General features: G+C 48.8%; 1 protein-coding gene across 1 annotated transcript in view; it reads left to right on the forward strand.

The window, feature by feature from the left end:
* Positions 1 to 20: 20 nt before the first annotated feature.
* The window catches only part of SSU72 (SSU72 RNA polymerase II CTD phosphatase homolog (S. cerevisiae)), a 24,859-nt gene continuing 10,778 nt past the window's right edge, over positions 21 to 14,101 (forward strand). Inside the window, exons 1-2 of the mRNA XM_010849998.1 lie at positions 21 to 199; positions 9,770 to 9,913. Coding sequence (XP_010848300.1) covers positions 21 to 199; positions 9,770 to 9,913 — 323 coding nt within the window. The remainder of the gene's footprint in view (positions 200 to 9,769; positions 9,914 to 14,101) is intronic.

Genomic DNA, 14,101 nt, shown 5'->3' on the forward strand with positions numbered 1-14,101 from the left:
GGCGCCCCCGCTTCCGCGTCATGACTTCCGGGCGTGGAGGCCGCCATCTTGCTCGTGCGGAAGCGGCGCGGCTGGGTGGGAGTCCCGAAGTGGGAGTTGCAAGACGGTGCGGCTGCCGCCATGCCGTCGTCGCCACTGCGGGTGCGGTGGTGTGCTCGAGCAACCAGAACCGGAGCATGGAGGCGCACAACATCCTCAGGTAGTTGGGGCCTCCGCCCTGGCCCAGCGCGCCCCACGGACGCCGGCCGACTGGCCGTCCTTCCGGCCCCGGCCCGTGATGGGCAGTCCTGGTTCCTAGTCTCGGACCTAGCCGGCCCGTGCTGGGCGGTCCCGGTTCCTGGCCCGTGTTGGGTGGTGGCGGCCGCAGTTGCTGGCCCCGGCCCTCCCCGGTCCATGCTGGGCGGCGGCCCCGGATCTTGGGTTCGGACTGACCCGTGCCGGGCAATCCCGGCTCCCGACCCGTGCTGGGTGGCGGCGGTTACCAGCCCCGGTTCTCCCCGACCGGTGCTGGGCATCCCGGGTTCCCAGGCGGGCGGTATTCGGCGGCTCCCGAAGGACGGCCAAGAGGCCGCGCCGCGTCCGGGCTCATTGGCTCCGGGGCCGTGTGCTGCGAGGACTCGAGAAAAGCTCGGTTCGTCCGGTTTTTCCCATATGTACCTAGTGTCAGGAAAAATGCAGAATGTGAGCCGAAATGTTTCCGGATGACGGGAACCTCGAAAGCTGCTCGTAAACCTGAAAGGCTTATGTTGTTCGTGTCTCCTTAGTACTCACATCTGTATCTGAAAACAGTGACCTCCTTTAAATGCTCTGCAGTGAGGTGGTAAGTTCCAAGCCGAAGCTTAGGGTCCACGAGAGGACAGCCCGGCTTTGTCCAGGGCGTGTCGCCTTGTATCAAACGTGGAAAACTTGGCACGACAGAACCTCAGGATAGCACAAGTCGTTAAAAACACGGAAGTGGCCTGTTTTAACTTAATACATTTGTGTGTTTACTCCTGTTTACATTTTTCAAGTCTCATGCAAAGAATTCCTTTCTCCTTTGGAAAATCTCCAGTCGACAATTTCTGAATCACACGTGAATTTGGTTTCACTCTTTTAGTTTATATTTCAGTGGTAACTGCCTTTTTGCGAGTCTGATGTGTACGTTTAATAAAAGTTTATTCCCATTTGATAGTTTTTTTCGTTCAAAAGCACGTCACGGAATGTGAGATTGATCCCTTGTGTTACAGTTAAAAGTTAGGTGTACATGTCATCTTTGATAGTAAAATAAAGTTGAAATTGCTTTTTCTCCCGAAGTTTGCTTACTTGGACTTTAAAGGGCAACCATGCCTCGCTTCCCCTACCGCCGCAGTCAGCTTTGACTCTCCCAGTGAAATCAGAGTTCTCCTGCACTCCTCATTCTTTATGAAGCTGGACATACCAGGTGTCCATGATCTGCTAGTTAGGAGTTTAATTCTTCCCTAAGATCTACCACACTATCCACAGTATTCAGTTAATGTGTTTTTTTGGTCGAATGTGGTATGCTTGAAACCTAACAAATTAATGTGGAATTTATTTCTAAACTAGAATTTTTAAAGTTGTTTTAAAATTTGGAAAGTCGGAGGATTACAGTGTGCTTGATCTGATCCCCAAACTGCGTGTATCTGTTCAGAGTCACTAAAATATATGTATTTTAGTGGTAAATATAAAGAAAAGACTGCAAAGTTCACATTCATGGAAAATTATTCAAGGAAAATGAAATTTAATATCTTCAGTTAGAATAACAAGTGACCTGGAGACCACCTCATTCTGCTGACTCTGGCTGGTTCTGGATTCTTTGTTTTAAGCTCTTCTCTGCATAACAAAGTTGGGATGGAATCTTACAAAAGGAGGTGTTTTTAAATTTCCTCTAGCAAATTTGTTCAATCATTTCTAAAGTTTTGCCTACCTAATAGTCCTCAGTCACTGCAAATTACAATCCCTTCCTTAGTTTGAAGTAGATGGTATAGCCTTGGTACTCCTGTGGAGAGGAGGGTGGAGAAGAGCCCCTGGAGATAATCACCAAGTAGGAATGCTTGTGTACTTTTAGCCATTTTACTGTCTTTCAAATTTACTCACGAATGAGAGCCAAAGGAGGTAAGTTTAGAGTAACATACATTATTTACCTCATGAATGTGAAGTTATTTTAGATATGAATCTTAATTCCTAAGATGTTTATATTTGGGGGACTGTCTTCCTTTTTAAAATAATAGTGTTTGCGTGTTGCAAAACATCCTTGCTGTAGAAGATGGGGAAGATAAGAATCACTTGAAGTACTGTTTCAGTGTACATCCTTCTTTCTGGATGTTTTCTGTATATACATACACACACTTAAGAAAGATCAAAACACTGTTCTGTAATCTCTCCACAGGATGTCAATGTAGTTTGATTTCAGTGTTCATTTCTGCTTTTATTTTAGTATATTGGATTTAAACATATCTGTTCAGATTGAGTAATGGCAGTGGTTTCAAAATTGATTGAGTAGGCAAGCAGTCCTGTGCAGTAGTCACTTTGGTAATCATCCCTAGTGACAGACGTGGGGTGGTTTCTCAGTTTTATAATGTCCAAATCCTTGTGCCATTCATGTCTCTCTGTACACTTTTCTAGTTATTTCCTTTCCATAAATTGCTGGAGGTAGAATTGCTGAGTCAAAAGGTAGGCATATTTTACATTTTCATACATTCTGCCAGACTGCTTTCCAGAAAAGTGCCTATTTACAGAACTCCCATTTCCTCACAATATGGGCATTATTTACATCTTTTCATGCTGCTGGGGCAAAATAAGAACTTTGCCTTTCCTTTAGCTTTAAAGTTGCTATTGAGATTGAACAAATTTTCATGTCATTTTTCACTTTTGAAACTATGATATTCTCTCCATTTGGATAATTCACAAGGTTTAATAGCATCTTTAAGTAATTTATATAATGACTTTTGTTACAAGTAGGAGAGCTTATAGAAGATGTAGAGACATGAGACATAGGCGTTAAAAATGATTGAGAAAAGTATTTTAAAATGATATGATAAGGGACTTCCCTGGTGCAGCAGTGGTTAAGATTCCGCACTTCCAGTGCAGGGGGCACAGGTTCCATTCCTGGTCAGGGAACTAAGGTCCTGCTGCCTTGGCGTGGCCAACAAAAAAGTATGATCGTGAAAACAGGAAAATTGCATTTGCAGTTTAGTTACAACTGCATAAAACTGTGCTTAGGAAAACTTCTGAAATGAACTGTCAAAGGGAATGTAGGTTTTTTTAGGCTACTCTGGGTCTTAGTTGCAGCATGCGGGATCTAGTTCCCTGACCAGGCACCAGCCCCGGCCCCCTGCATCAGGAACGTGGAATCTTAACCATCAGACCAAACAAATGTAGGTAGTGGAATGTGCATGCTAGATTGTTTATTACTGAGATCCAGTTTTTTGCCCTGTTGAAAGTCAGCTCAGGCTGTATTTTTCTGACAAGTTGAATATAAGTATTAACAAAGGTTGGCATTTTCTAGAGCTAGCCATAATTTCCCTAGGGTAATCATTTTTGATCTTTTGAGACTAAATTGTTTGAAATACTAGTCCTGGGAATCCTTTAGGTTTTTAAAAGGAGTGTAGGAAGACTGTTTCTACAGAGCCTCCTATTCTTTGTACTCTGCAGATTAAGATGTCCCTTTGGTGCCAATTAAATTACTTTTTTGTTCCAAACTATCTCTGGATGTTAAGGAGCATGTTGATTTTTGGAAGCTATATTTTTAATTGTAGTAATTCAAATTTTAAAGATTTGTATAACTTACTAAAGTGAATTCTTAGTCTGTTTTCAATTGTAACTTCCTGGGTAGTGTGATTTGGGGAACATAAGCAGACAGGCTTCAAATGTGGAAGAAAGAAGTTTAGCGTCATCTCTTGAGCCCCTCTGTGCCAGGTACTTTACAAATGCATATGTCATTTCATCCTCACAACTCTTAAGATGTCCACACTGACAGAGGTGAGGGGATAAGACCCAGAGCCAGAAGCCCCAGCTGGTGAGTAACAGCAAGGTTCTGGACACAGGGCTCCAGTCCTGATGCACAAGTAACATCCGATGGGCTGGGGAAGGATCCAGATCCAGGGTGTGGGGAATGCCCAGGCAGCTGAGGCCCTGTGATTCTCCGATTTGTGGTGGGGCTCTCAAGTGTCAGTGTCCTCAGTGGAGCATGTAGACCCCAGCCACAGTGGGATGGAGGTGCTCAGACCTCCTCTCCCAGGGGTACCTTGGATCTGAACCCTGGGCCACTTGACACAGCACACTCCCCATGGTGGTGCTGAACTCTCCCTTGTCTTGTCCTAAACCAGGGAGGGATGGTTAGCTCTGCCCAAGGCTCCTTGGGCTGCATTTTTTTATATTTCCTTTCTGGGTACACTTGGCGAAGGTGAACTGGAGACCATTTGGGGAGGTGGAAGGATTTGAAATCGTGTCTTTAAGGATGGCAGAAGAGGTTCCTACAGGGGACATGTTTGCCTTCATAGATCTTAAGGGACTTTGCATTGTGTTTGCTTTTTGTCTTCAGGGGGCAGAACTAAGACCAGAAGGATTGGTTGGAAGAAGGTAGATTTCTGTTTGGATCTGAACATTGAGATGAAACTGGGTAGACCAAGCATAGTATCAGTCCAGCAGCTAAAGCATTTTCCCTGCCTTAAGGATCATCACCAACCTTCTGTAGGTGAGAACAGGTCGAGCCCAGAGAAGGAAAGATAGTTGGGCAGGTTCACTATGATAAACAATGCTTAGCGCGGTGTTGGGGCTGAGACGACTCGAGTGCTAGATCTTAAAAACCTGCTGTGTGCTGGCCCCCACCCTGGGGAGGCCAGCAGTGACCAGAAGAGCAAGTTGACCTTCGAAAAGCCAGGGTGGAGGAAGAGCTGGCCTGGAGCAGGGACATCCAAGCAGGAGCTCTCGTGGGGAAAACGGTGTATGTTTGTCACAAGCTTTGTGCACTGTGACCTCATGCTGAGAAGCCTCTTGGTTTCTACTTGACCTTGTGGGATGGTAGGAGTAAAATAAATTCTAGAAAACATTTATTGAGAAGTGTTTTGCTAGTGGTGACATTACTGGAATGTTAACATTTCAGGAAGTTGATCTCAGGCTTGCGGCTGTACGACAGTGAAATTGCAGGCGGATGTTGGAAGTGTGATGGTGTGTGAGCAGTTGATTTGTGTTGGGTAAACATGGGGTCGTTGTGTAGCTAGAAACTAGGCTGATTAATAAGTCATGGATGGTTTTACCTGTAGTAAAGGTGACATCATTGTAAGCACATTGTGTCCCACTTAGAGGCAGGTCATACTTTCAGAAGTTTGGCAGTGGTCTAGGATTTCAGTCTTAGCCAAAATAATGCTTTGAATTAGATTAATAAGTACACTAGAAAATAGGGAAAATACCATAACCCGTAACCTATGCTGATAATTTGTGTGTTTTCATGATCAGTGTTCATTTTAACTTTTTATTTTACCTTTAGACATCAGTACTGAAACAATTCTGTTTTCCAAAATTCAGCATTTTCTATGATACTATTATCTTTTTTTAGCTTTAACATTTTTTTATCTTAATATTTAACATAATTAAAGTATGTCTCTGATAGTGATAGTTTTTTGATACCTTTATAAAACAAGTTTGATAAAAATTTGTCTGGAAGATTTATTTAACATACGAAATAATTGGCCCTTAAAGCTTTTTGGTTGTCAGGAATACTTTTATAGCGCTCAGTCCTTTTATGTAAGAAACACATTGTCACTGTGCACAGTCACATAAGATGGACCTATGTTGTCAGCTGCGTGAGCTTAGAAGAGAGAGCACTTCTGTTGCTAACTAGCCTTTTTGCCACTTGTGAACATTTTGCTGGGGGAAGAACAAGCCGAATTTATTTTTTTGTGTGTGTGGTTTAAATGCTTCTGCCACTGAATTCCTCTTTTGGGGGGTTTCATTTTATTTTTAAATATGTTTGGGTAACTAACTGTTCAGGCAGTTGGGGAGGCAGTGAGAGGGCACAGCTGCGCACCCCTGCCCCGCACTGGCCAGATAGTTTCTAGTGGGGAGAGGGTCACCTAGCCTTTCAGACACCATCAGGCATCCTCTGAGATACCCTGGTAAGGGGTCAGCCACCTGAAAGATTAGCCCAGGTTATCTTTGGGGTAGTTTACTTTTAGCATATGGACAGTGTTTCCTTTGGGCCCTAACTCCAACCTCAGACTCCCCTGTGATAGGAGAGGAGGAGAGGAGATGACCCACCCAGGCAGCTTGGACTTGCTGCCCCAGCAGTAACAGGGGGGGTGGGCACAAAAGACGCTGTGCTGGGGCCTCTCCATCTCCTGGAAACCCTGTGGGCAGCTTTTCAGTGGCAGGCCTGCACTGCCCCGACCTGACAAATCCTGGGGTCCTATTGGGGTCTGCATTACAGAGTACAGTATGTGTTGGGGCCCCCAGGGCACCCTGTTTCCACTCTGCTATCACCCCTGTGCCATGGTTTTGCTGTCCTGTGCTTCCCGCCACCTGGGTCCTGGAGGGTGCCTTTATGCCATGCTCCCAGAGTATCTGAGGAGAGGGTTTGGGTCTCTTGATCGCTGCTAAATCCCAGCACATAGCAAGCTCCAGAAAATACTCCTGGATCAAGGTGTTACGACAGACCTACCGCCAGTAGAAATGGTGATTGTTTTCCTTAAAACCTCAGCCATTGGGGTTTTAATAATCTCTTTGCTTCTGCTGGGCTAAACTAAGGTTTGTTCACTGTATATCATTAATGTGTTTCAAGAGTAGTTGTACCTGGACCCGTTTTAACAAATTTGAACTTAGATTTAAGAGTTGTGTTAGTCGCTCAGTCATGTCTGACTCTTTGCAGCTATATGAGCCCGCCAGGCTACTCTGTCCATGGAATTCTCCAGGCTACTCTGTCCATGGAATTCTCCAGGCAAGAACACTAAAGTGGGTTGCCATGCTCTCCTTCAGGGGATCTTCCAGACCCAGGGAGCAAACCCAGGTCTCCTGAATTGCAGACAGACACTTTACCATCTGAGCCACTAGGAAAGCCCCAGATTTAAGAGTTAGGCTCATGTAAATAAGTTCTTTGAAGTGAAGTCACTCAGTCGTGTCTGACTCTTTGCGACCCCATGGACAGTAGCCTACTAGGTTCTGCCATCCATGGGATTTTCCAGGCAAGAATACTGTAGTAGGCTGCCATTTCGTTCTCCAGGGGATCTTCCCAACCCAGGGATTGAACCCGGGTCTCCTGCATTGCAGACAGACGCTTTACCGTCTGAGCCACACTTCAGGATGGAATAAGTTCTTTAACAATGGATAAATATTTCAAAAGAATGACCACAAGGAAATGACAGATACAGAGATACCTTTTTTTTTTTTTTTAAAGAGTGATGGAGGAGCTGTGTCTAAGTGAATCTTGCACGTACCTTTGTTGGGAAACGTTTTATTTCTCCCATTGTTCCCCAAAATGATTTTTGGGACCCTTTTTGGAGCCGACTTCATAGATAGCTAGCTGAGAGAAGTGGGCTCAACCATGATTTCTTACTCTGACCTCACAGGCCCTCTCCCATAATTAATTTATCATTATTTGGTCTCAGATGACATGTTTAAAAGAATCAGGGCTGCCACCAAAGGACAGACCTTTCTCCCCAGATCTGTGCACACCTGTGTGGCTTTGTGACAGACCCAGGGTGGTCTTAGATGGTTGTCCAACAGCTGTGCTCACACAGCCCCCCGGCTTGCTTCCTGATGGTGTCACACCTTAGGCTCTCTGGGAACTGGAGTCAGCCCCAGGTCCCTGGGGACTGTGTTTCTGTGGGTATGTGTCTTCTCATAGCACACATCCCTCCCTGGTGGGCCTGTTCCCTCCAGGATATTTCTGGGATGGGGAGAGTTGGCTCTGTGAGGATAAGGTGATTGTTTTGGGCAGTTCTTGTGGAGTAGCAGCCATCGTGAAGCCAGCAAGACCAGCATGGCCCCTGCTGTATGCTCCTGTGGGGACATGGCTGTGACCTATCCTCCGTCACCATCTTGGGAGGGAGTGGCCCCTGGGCTGTTGTCAGGGGGGCCTTCAGCCCCAGCTTGTTGGTGCTCTGACAGAAAACATTTCTTCTATTGTGCATTCCTGACCTGCTGAGGAAACGGATTCAGATTCTGCTGCCATGGTCTGCGGGCATCTGCTGGGGGCCCTTGCTTTCCAGCCACCCTTCTTTGAGGTCTATTTACATCTCAAGTGGCCATGACCCAGTATGCTCCTCAGTCATCTCTGCTGTCATCCATGTTCTCCATCATGGGCAACGTTCAGGGCTTGGGTGGGGGCACAGCTTGGGCTTCTAGGGGTGGAAGGACAGGGCTTGGTAGACACAAACCCGATGAGATGCTTTTAAAACGTATGCCTGTGATGCTCTGTGGTGCCAAGCATGGTGACTGTGCTCCTGGACCCTTCATCTGCACAGTGGCACCCCTGAGTGACCTGCAGGTCCTTCCTGCTTCTCTGGGAGAACAGTGACTCAACTGGGCTTCTGGAACTGCTGTGTCTAGTGGGAGGGACCGTGGGTCTCGCCCCATGGGCACCATGGCCCAGTGAGGTTTTCCTCCTCCGTCCCCCTTTCAGCAGAGAGTGACTGGCAAGGGTGCCCACGTGGTGGGGGAGGGCCCGCATGCTGGCACTTCTCTGGGTGCTGGGCCTCGAGTGTCCAGATGCACTGGCTCCTCTGTGGACCTCCCATTGTGACAACCAAAAATCGCTCCAGAAGCAGCCAGACCCCTGAGTTACGATAAAATGTACAAAAAAGCTTGAGACACTGAGAGGTGGCCGCAGAGCCCACAGCGCCGTGAAGAGTACATCAGCGCTGCCGGTCTCGGGGTCGGCTACCAAGTCGGTGGGTAGGGACGCATCCACACGGGCATGCAGCAGTGTGTGAACACAAGATGAGGATGAGCAGGCTGTTTGACGCAGACACTTTGAGCACTCCCAGCCTGTCAGTTTGAGAGGACACAGGGTCTGCAGCAGAGCCCCTGGAGTGAGGACAGCCACGGGGCCACGTGAGTGCCGTGTGCGACTTGCGGGTCCTGCCTGCCTGACCATTTATCAGGAGACACTGAGCCATCCCCTTGTCTTCAGGCCTCACAGGCGTTGCCTCGAGGCAAGAGGCCATTGTGGGGGTGCTTCTCCTGCCCTGGGGGCTCTGGGGCTTGTGTCTAGGTCCTGGGAAGCCGGTGTCAGGGCAGCTGGGAACCTGGGCAAACAGTTTCCTTTTAAGAGTCGCACGACAGTCAGACGACAGGGTTTTCTAGGTGAATTTCACTTGACTGTGTGTCTGTCCTTGGCTTTCACAGATAGCCGCCTCATTCCCCGGCGTTCACTGGTTCTTTGTCTTCTCCTTGGATTGGCTTCATCTAGCTTGTGTAATGTGCTGCAGGATTTTTTAAGATTTGAGTATAAAATACTTAAAAATGGAGAGACTTCCCTGGTGGTCCGGTGGCTGAGACTTCACCTTCCAATGCAGGGGATGTGTGTTCAGTCCCTGGTCAAGGGAGCTTAGATCCCATATGCCTCATGGCCAAGAATCCAAAACGTAAAACAGAAATGATAATGTAGCAAAATCAATGAAGATTTTAAAAATGGTTCACATCAAAAAAAAACAAAAAACTGAGGAACATGTTCTCTGCAAATGGCAAAATTGTTCGAGTCCATTTCCTGTTCCGTTTTAGCATTTTCTGTCTTGTTTAATCCAACTGTGATTCTCTGTCCTTTTGTGTCTTTCAGCAAACGAGGATTCAGCGTCCGGTCCTTCGGAACAGGAACTCACGTGAAGCTTCCAGGACCAGCACCCGACAAACCAAACGTTTATGATTTCAAAACCACATATGACCAGATGTACAACGATCTCCTTAGGAAAGACAAAGAACTGCATCCCAGTGGCTGCCCTTTAACCCCGAGGGCTTGTCTCTGGCACGTGTCAGCTGTGGGCACCCCTCAGGGGCACCTGTGAGGCGGGGGATGCGGCGGCCCGTGCGAGGTGTGCGGGGTCACTGGGTCTCTGTCTCTGTGCTTACGGGACAGTCCAGGGGTTGGAGACCACGTGGACACAGTCGGTTAAGGTTCTGGTGCGGTGTTAGAGCAGCTTAGGTGAGGAAGGTGGGAGCCCGAACCCTGTGGCTTCGCGCACTGCAGGTAGGTGTGCGTGCGGGTGTGCCCTGGTCCACAGGGGTGCCTCCCACCCTGGTGGTGTTCTGGAGATCACAAGAGGGCCATGGTGGCTGCAGAGGAAGCGTGTTAGAAGCAGGTAATCTGAGAGGATCTCATTGCAGAAAGACACAAAGCAGACTGGGTCTGCTCCCTGAGACTCACCAGCTTCTTGCGCACGTGATCCCAGGCTGCGGATGGTAAGGCCATCCTGCTGGCTGGGTTTTGACCAGGACCTTTGGGGTCACCCCGAGTGCTTTAGATTCCTGGGCCTCCTCGCGTTACCTCAAGTGATGGTGATTCTTGGGGTGGAGCCCAGACACGTTCCAAGTGAAGGAGTGTAGGTGCCATGTGGAAATCTGTCTTCATGTTGGCAGTCTTGCAGTCTTTTAATAAACTACGAATGTCCTCTGTACACCTCTAAGTTAGTTAGGTGCGAGGGACCCCAGAGGCCATTCCAGCAAAAGTACCGGACGCAGGCGGTTGCTGCATGCTCTGTCACTGCACCTGCTCCTTCCCAGTTGCAGGGGGAACGTCGGGTGGGAGCATCAGGGCAGAAACAGGTGTTTCTTGTCAGTACTTCGGCCAGGCACTGATGCCCCGGTCCAGGACTCGCCCCCTGCACGGTCCCCAGGGTCCCCCAGCGCACCTGACCCACGTCCCCTTCTCAGAAGCCCCAGAACCCACATTAGAAACAATTAGGAGCACTTCCAGGGAGCTGCCAATTGTGTCCTGGCCTCCATGGTGGTGACGGGCTCTGGTAGAGACTCTTCCCTGAGATCTGAGCAGTGAGGGCCGCCCTGGCCTTGCACAGAGGTGTCTGCCACGGCTGCTCCCCAGGGCAGAGCTGGGAGCCTCACTCCACGCTTTTGGTACTTGCACTGCAAACACTCTGTTGATGGCTTATCTTGAGACCTTGTCTGTCTTTGAAGACTTGTTCAGTTAGCACCATTCATGTTTTAAAAGCTCTTAAACTCAGCAAGAGAAATGAAACAGGTAATAGTGCACTTGCTGTGCTCCCTTTGTCACTGTACCTCAGGTTATCACACAGAGTGCTCTCTGCGAATAAGCATTCACACACGAGACTAGATCTGGAGGTGTCGTGTGTGTGCCCCTGGTAGCTTGAGACGAAGGGGCAGGGCCCAGCCTCTGAGTGCTCAGATGCTTCTCCAGGGTGACTGCACAGGCCTGTGCCCCCTGGGAGTGTCCAGGGGATGGCTGTCCTTGCTGTTGGCAGTCACACCCTTTGATTGCCCTGTCGGCGCCCTCTTGAGGCTCTGGGAGGGACCATTGGTTTCTTGCTTCACTTGAGTGGGATTTTTGCCCTCTAGCTGTGGGTGGGAAGGGGCCAGACATGCAGTGCTTGGCTCTTCCTGAGTCAGCCTTTGGCCTTTAAAGGGGGAGTGTGGGGGATCTGGGGCTTCTACACATAAAGGGAATGGCAGAATGAGTCTGCTGACTTGGGCAGGTTGGTGATCACAAGTGGGACTGGAAGCCCTATGTCCCCATGTGTTTGGGACACAGCAGACTAGCTGAAAACCCAGGACTGTAGCATGAATGCCGGGGCTGTTGCAGAAGTGGTGGTTCTTGTAATTTGCAATGCAAAGCTAAGAAAATACTGTAAGATGTAAACCAACATTCAGTAAATGTTCAAATTTTCAGGGGAGAAAAAATGCCAGTCATTGGGCAGAGGCGGGAGTTGAGACCGAGGTGCTGGTGGGGACAGAGACAGCCCTGAGGACACTCGGCAGAGCCGAGGACCCTGTGGTGCTTGAGCCCTCAATGGTGTTAATTACTTGGCTATAAGTAGACGTTTTGATTCTGATGTCCTGTCCACAAACAGGAGTGGGGTTGGGGGCCTGCCTGCTTCGAGCCCCTGGCGACAGGTGTGGTGACAAGAGCACCTGCTGAATGTTGCTCAGCCAGTGAGTAGAGCCAGACGCCTGGTGAGGTGTCCTTGGCAGTGCAGGAAGTCTAGGCTCACCTCACCCTCCCAGACACGGACGCCTCCAAGGTGGGACCTGGCCTTGACTATAAGGAGGTCCATCCACTCCAAGTGTGTGGGTCCCAGGATTGTACAACCAGCAAACAGAGAATGTTCTCACCCAGGAAGCCCCCACAGCCTCTGGCCCACCCCTACCCGTCAGGTTGTACGACTTGGGTCTGTAGCAACTGGCTTCTGCCTGACACCTGAGGTTTGTACAAGTTGTAGCAGGTACTCAGCTGGCCTTTCTTAAGTGTAAATTCCCCCTTGACCTTAATTTCTTTATTCCTTCTGCCTTGGAGTCCTTTTAAAAACTGATCCACTGCAAACTTGGTGTTCCACGTGGGGCTTTAATGTAGCTCCGGGGTCAGGTTGGTGGAGGCATCCAGGTTTTTTTCATTTCCTGCCAGAACCAGTTTCCACAACTGAACGTCCTCCCTGGCTCCCAGCATCGGCTGTGTGGACTCTGTGGCTTAGCCTCAGCCTGCTGGCCGCCTTTGGGGAAAGAGAAATGGTTTCTTCTAAATGTAAGGATGGCCTGCCTGTGACCTGATGAACAGGGTCCATGAGCCGTCACTGGAGGGGCCGCCCAGAAAGGAGAGTCAGGTGGGGTCCTTGGGGCTCCTTAGAGGGTCATCTTTATGTAAGTTCCAAGTAATTGCTTTGTGAATTATAAAACCATGTGTCTTAACATGGGAAGGAATGTGTGGCTATAAATGCAGTTAATGTAAAATTTTTAATATGTGTGACCACTTGCTCCCCAAATGGTGAGCTGAAGTGCTGGTGTAACTATAACATGTTCCCAGATCCTGACTTGTCCTCGGAGCTGGAGGCTGCCTGTATAGCTGTATCTAGCAGACTTGCCCAGTTTATCTTGTGGATCTTTTGTAACTAATTACCTTTGGGGTTTAGATTTTTTTTAACTATTCATTTTCATCTTCTCAATTTCATTGTTTTTTAGGCCTTAGATTTATGTTTACACTCACTTCTCTACTGTGTACTTTTTGTTCTCTTGGGGTAAAAGATAAAAATAAAGGTGATTTCTAAGATTGTAAATCCCACAGCCTTCAGACCTCCATCCTGGGTTCGAAGTCAGTGGACACGGCAGTTCTGTCCTATTCCAAGGCCCTAGGCTTTTCCAGAACCTTGTTCTTGTGGTCTCTCAGACTCTTAACCGCCTTCTTGTGCTGTGCTCAGGGGGGTGTTGGGGGGTGGCTGCCCAGCTCCGGGCCCTTGCCCTGGAGATGCTCTCTGCACCTGAAGCCCCGCAGGCTCCTTCAGGCCCCCACTGTCGGCATGTTCCGCCTGCCCACCTTGCTCACAGTCGTGGTCGCTTTCCCTGGCCCCGTACCTGCCTGGACACAAACTTGCCTGTCTGACCCCATCTCATTTCATCCTGGTTGGCAGCTGTGGTCTCAAGTGGTTTTTGAAAATGGTGTCTGTTTAACATGGGAGCGTGTTCCTAAGCCAGACACTGGTACCCAGGGAAACTCTGATCCAGTTTTGCTGATACTTAAGCTGTTGGGTTTCAGAAAAGCACTCATGCTTAAAATTATGGCCTTAAAGATAGATGAGGCCAGAAGAGTAGCTTTCATGTCTGCCAGACCATGCCCCAAGTTGAGTGGCCCGCTGGGTCCCTTCTGAGTGAATACGAAGCCTCAGGCCTGGTCACTGCACCCTGCAGCAGGTGTGTAGACAGCAGGTGACACCATAGCCCACGCCAGTGTTTTCTCTCTGCCTGGTATCCAGGGTGGTGAGGCCATTGCAGATCTCGGCACCAGACTGCCTGCCACTGGCCCTGGGCAGTGGTGGGACAGGCGCTGGGCAGCTCAGCAGCCTTGGGAGCTCCCTCCAGGGCCAGCCAGGTGCTCATTGCAGGGTGGCTGCAATCACCCTGATGAATATTTTTTTCAACATGAGCAAGTCCC

The sequence above is a fragment of the Bison bison genome, unplaced genomic scaffold, assembly GCF_000754665.1.
Source record: "Bison bison bison isolate TAMUID 2011002044 unplaced genomic scaffold, Bison_UMD1.0 scf7180017864289, whole genome shotgun sequence".
NCBI classification, from domain to species: Eukaryota; Metazoa; Chordata; class Mammalia; order Artiodactyla; family Bovidae; genus Bison; species Bison bison.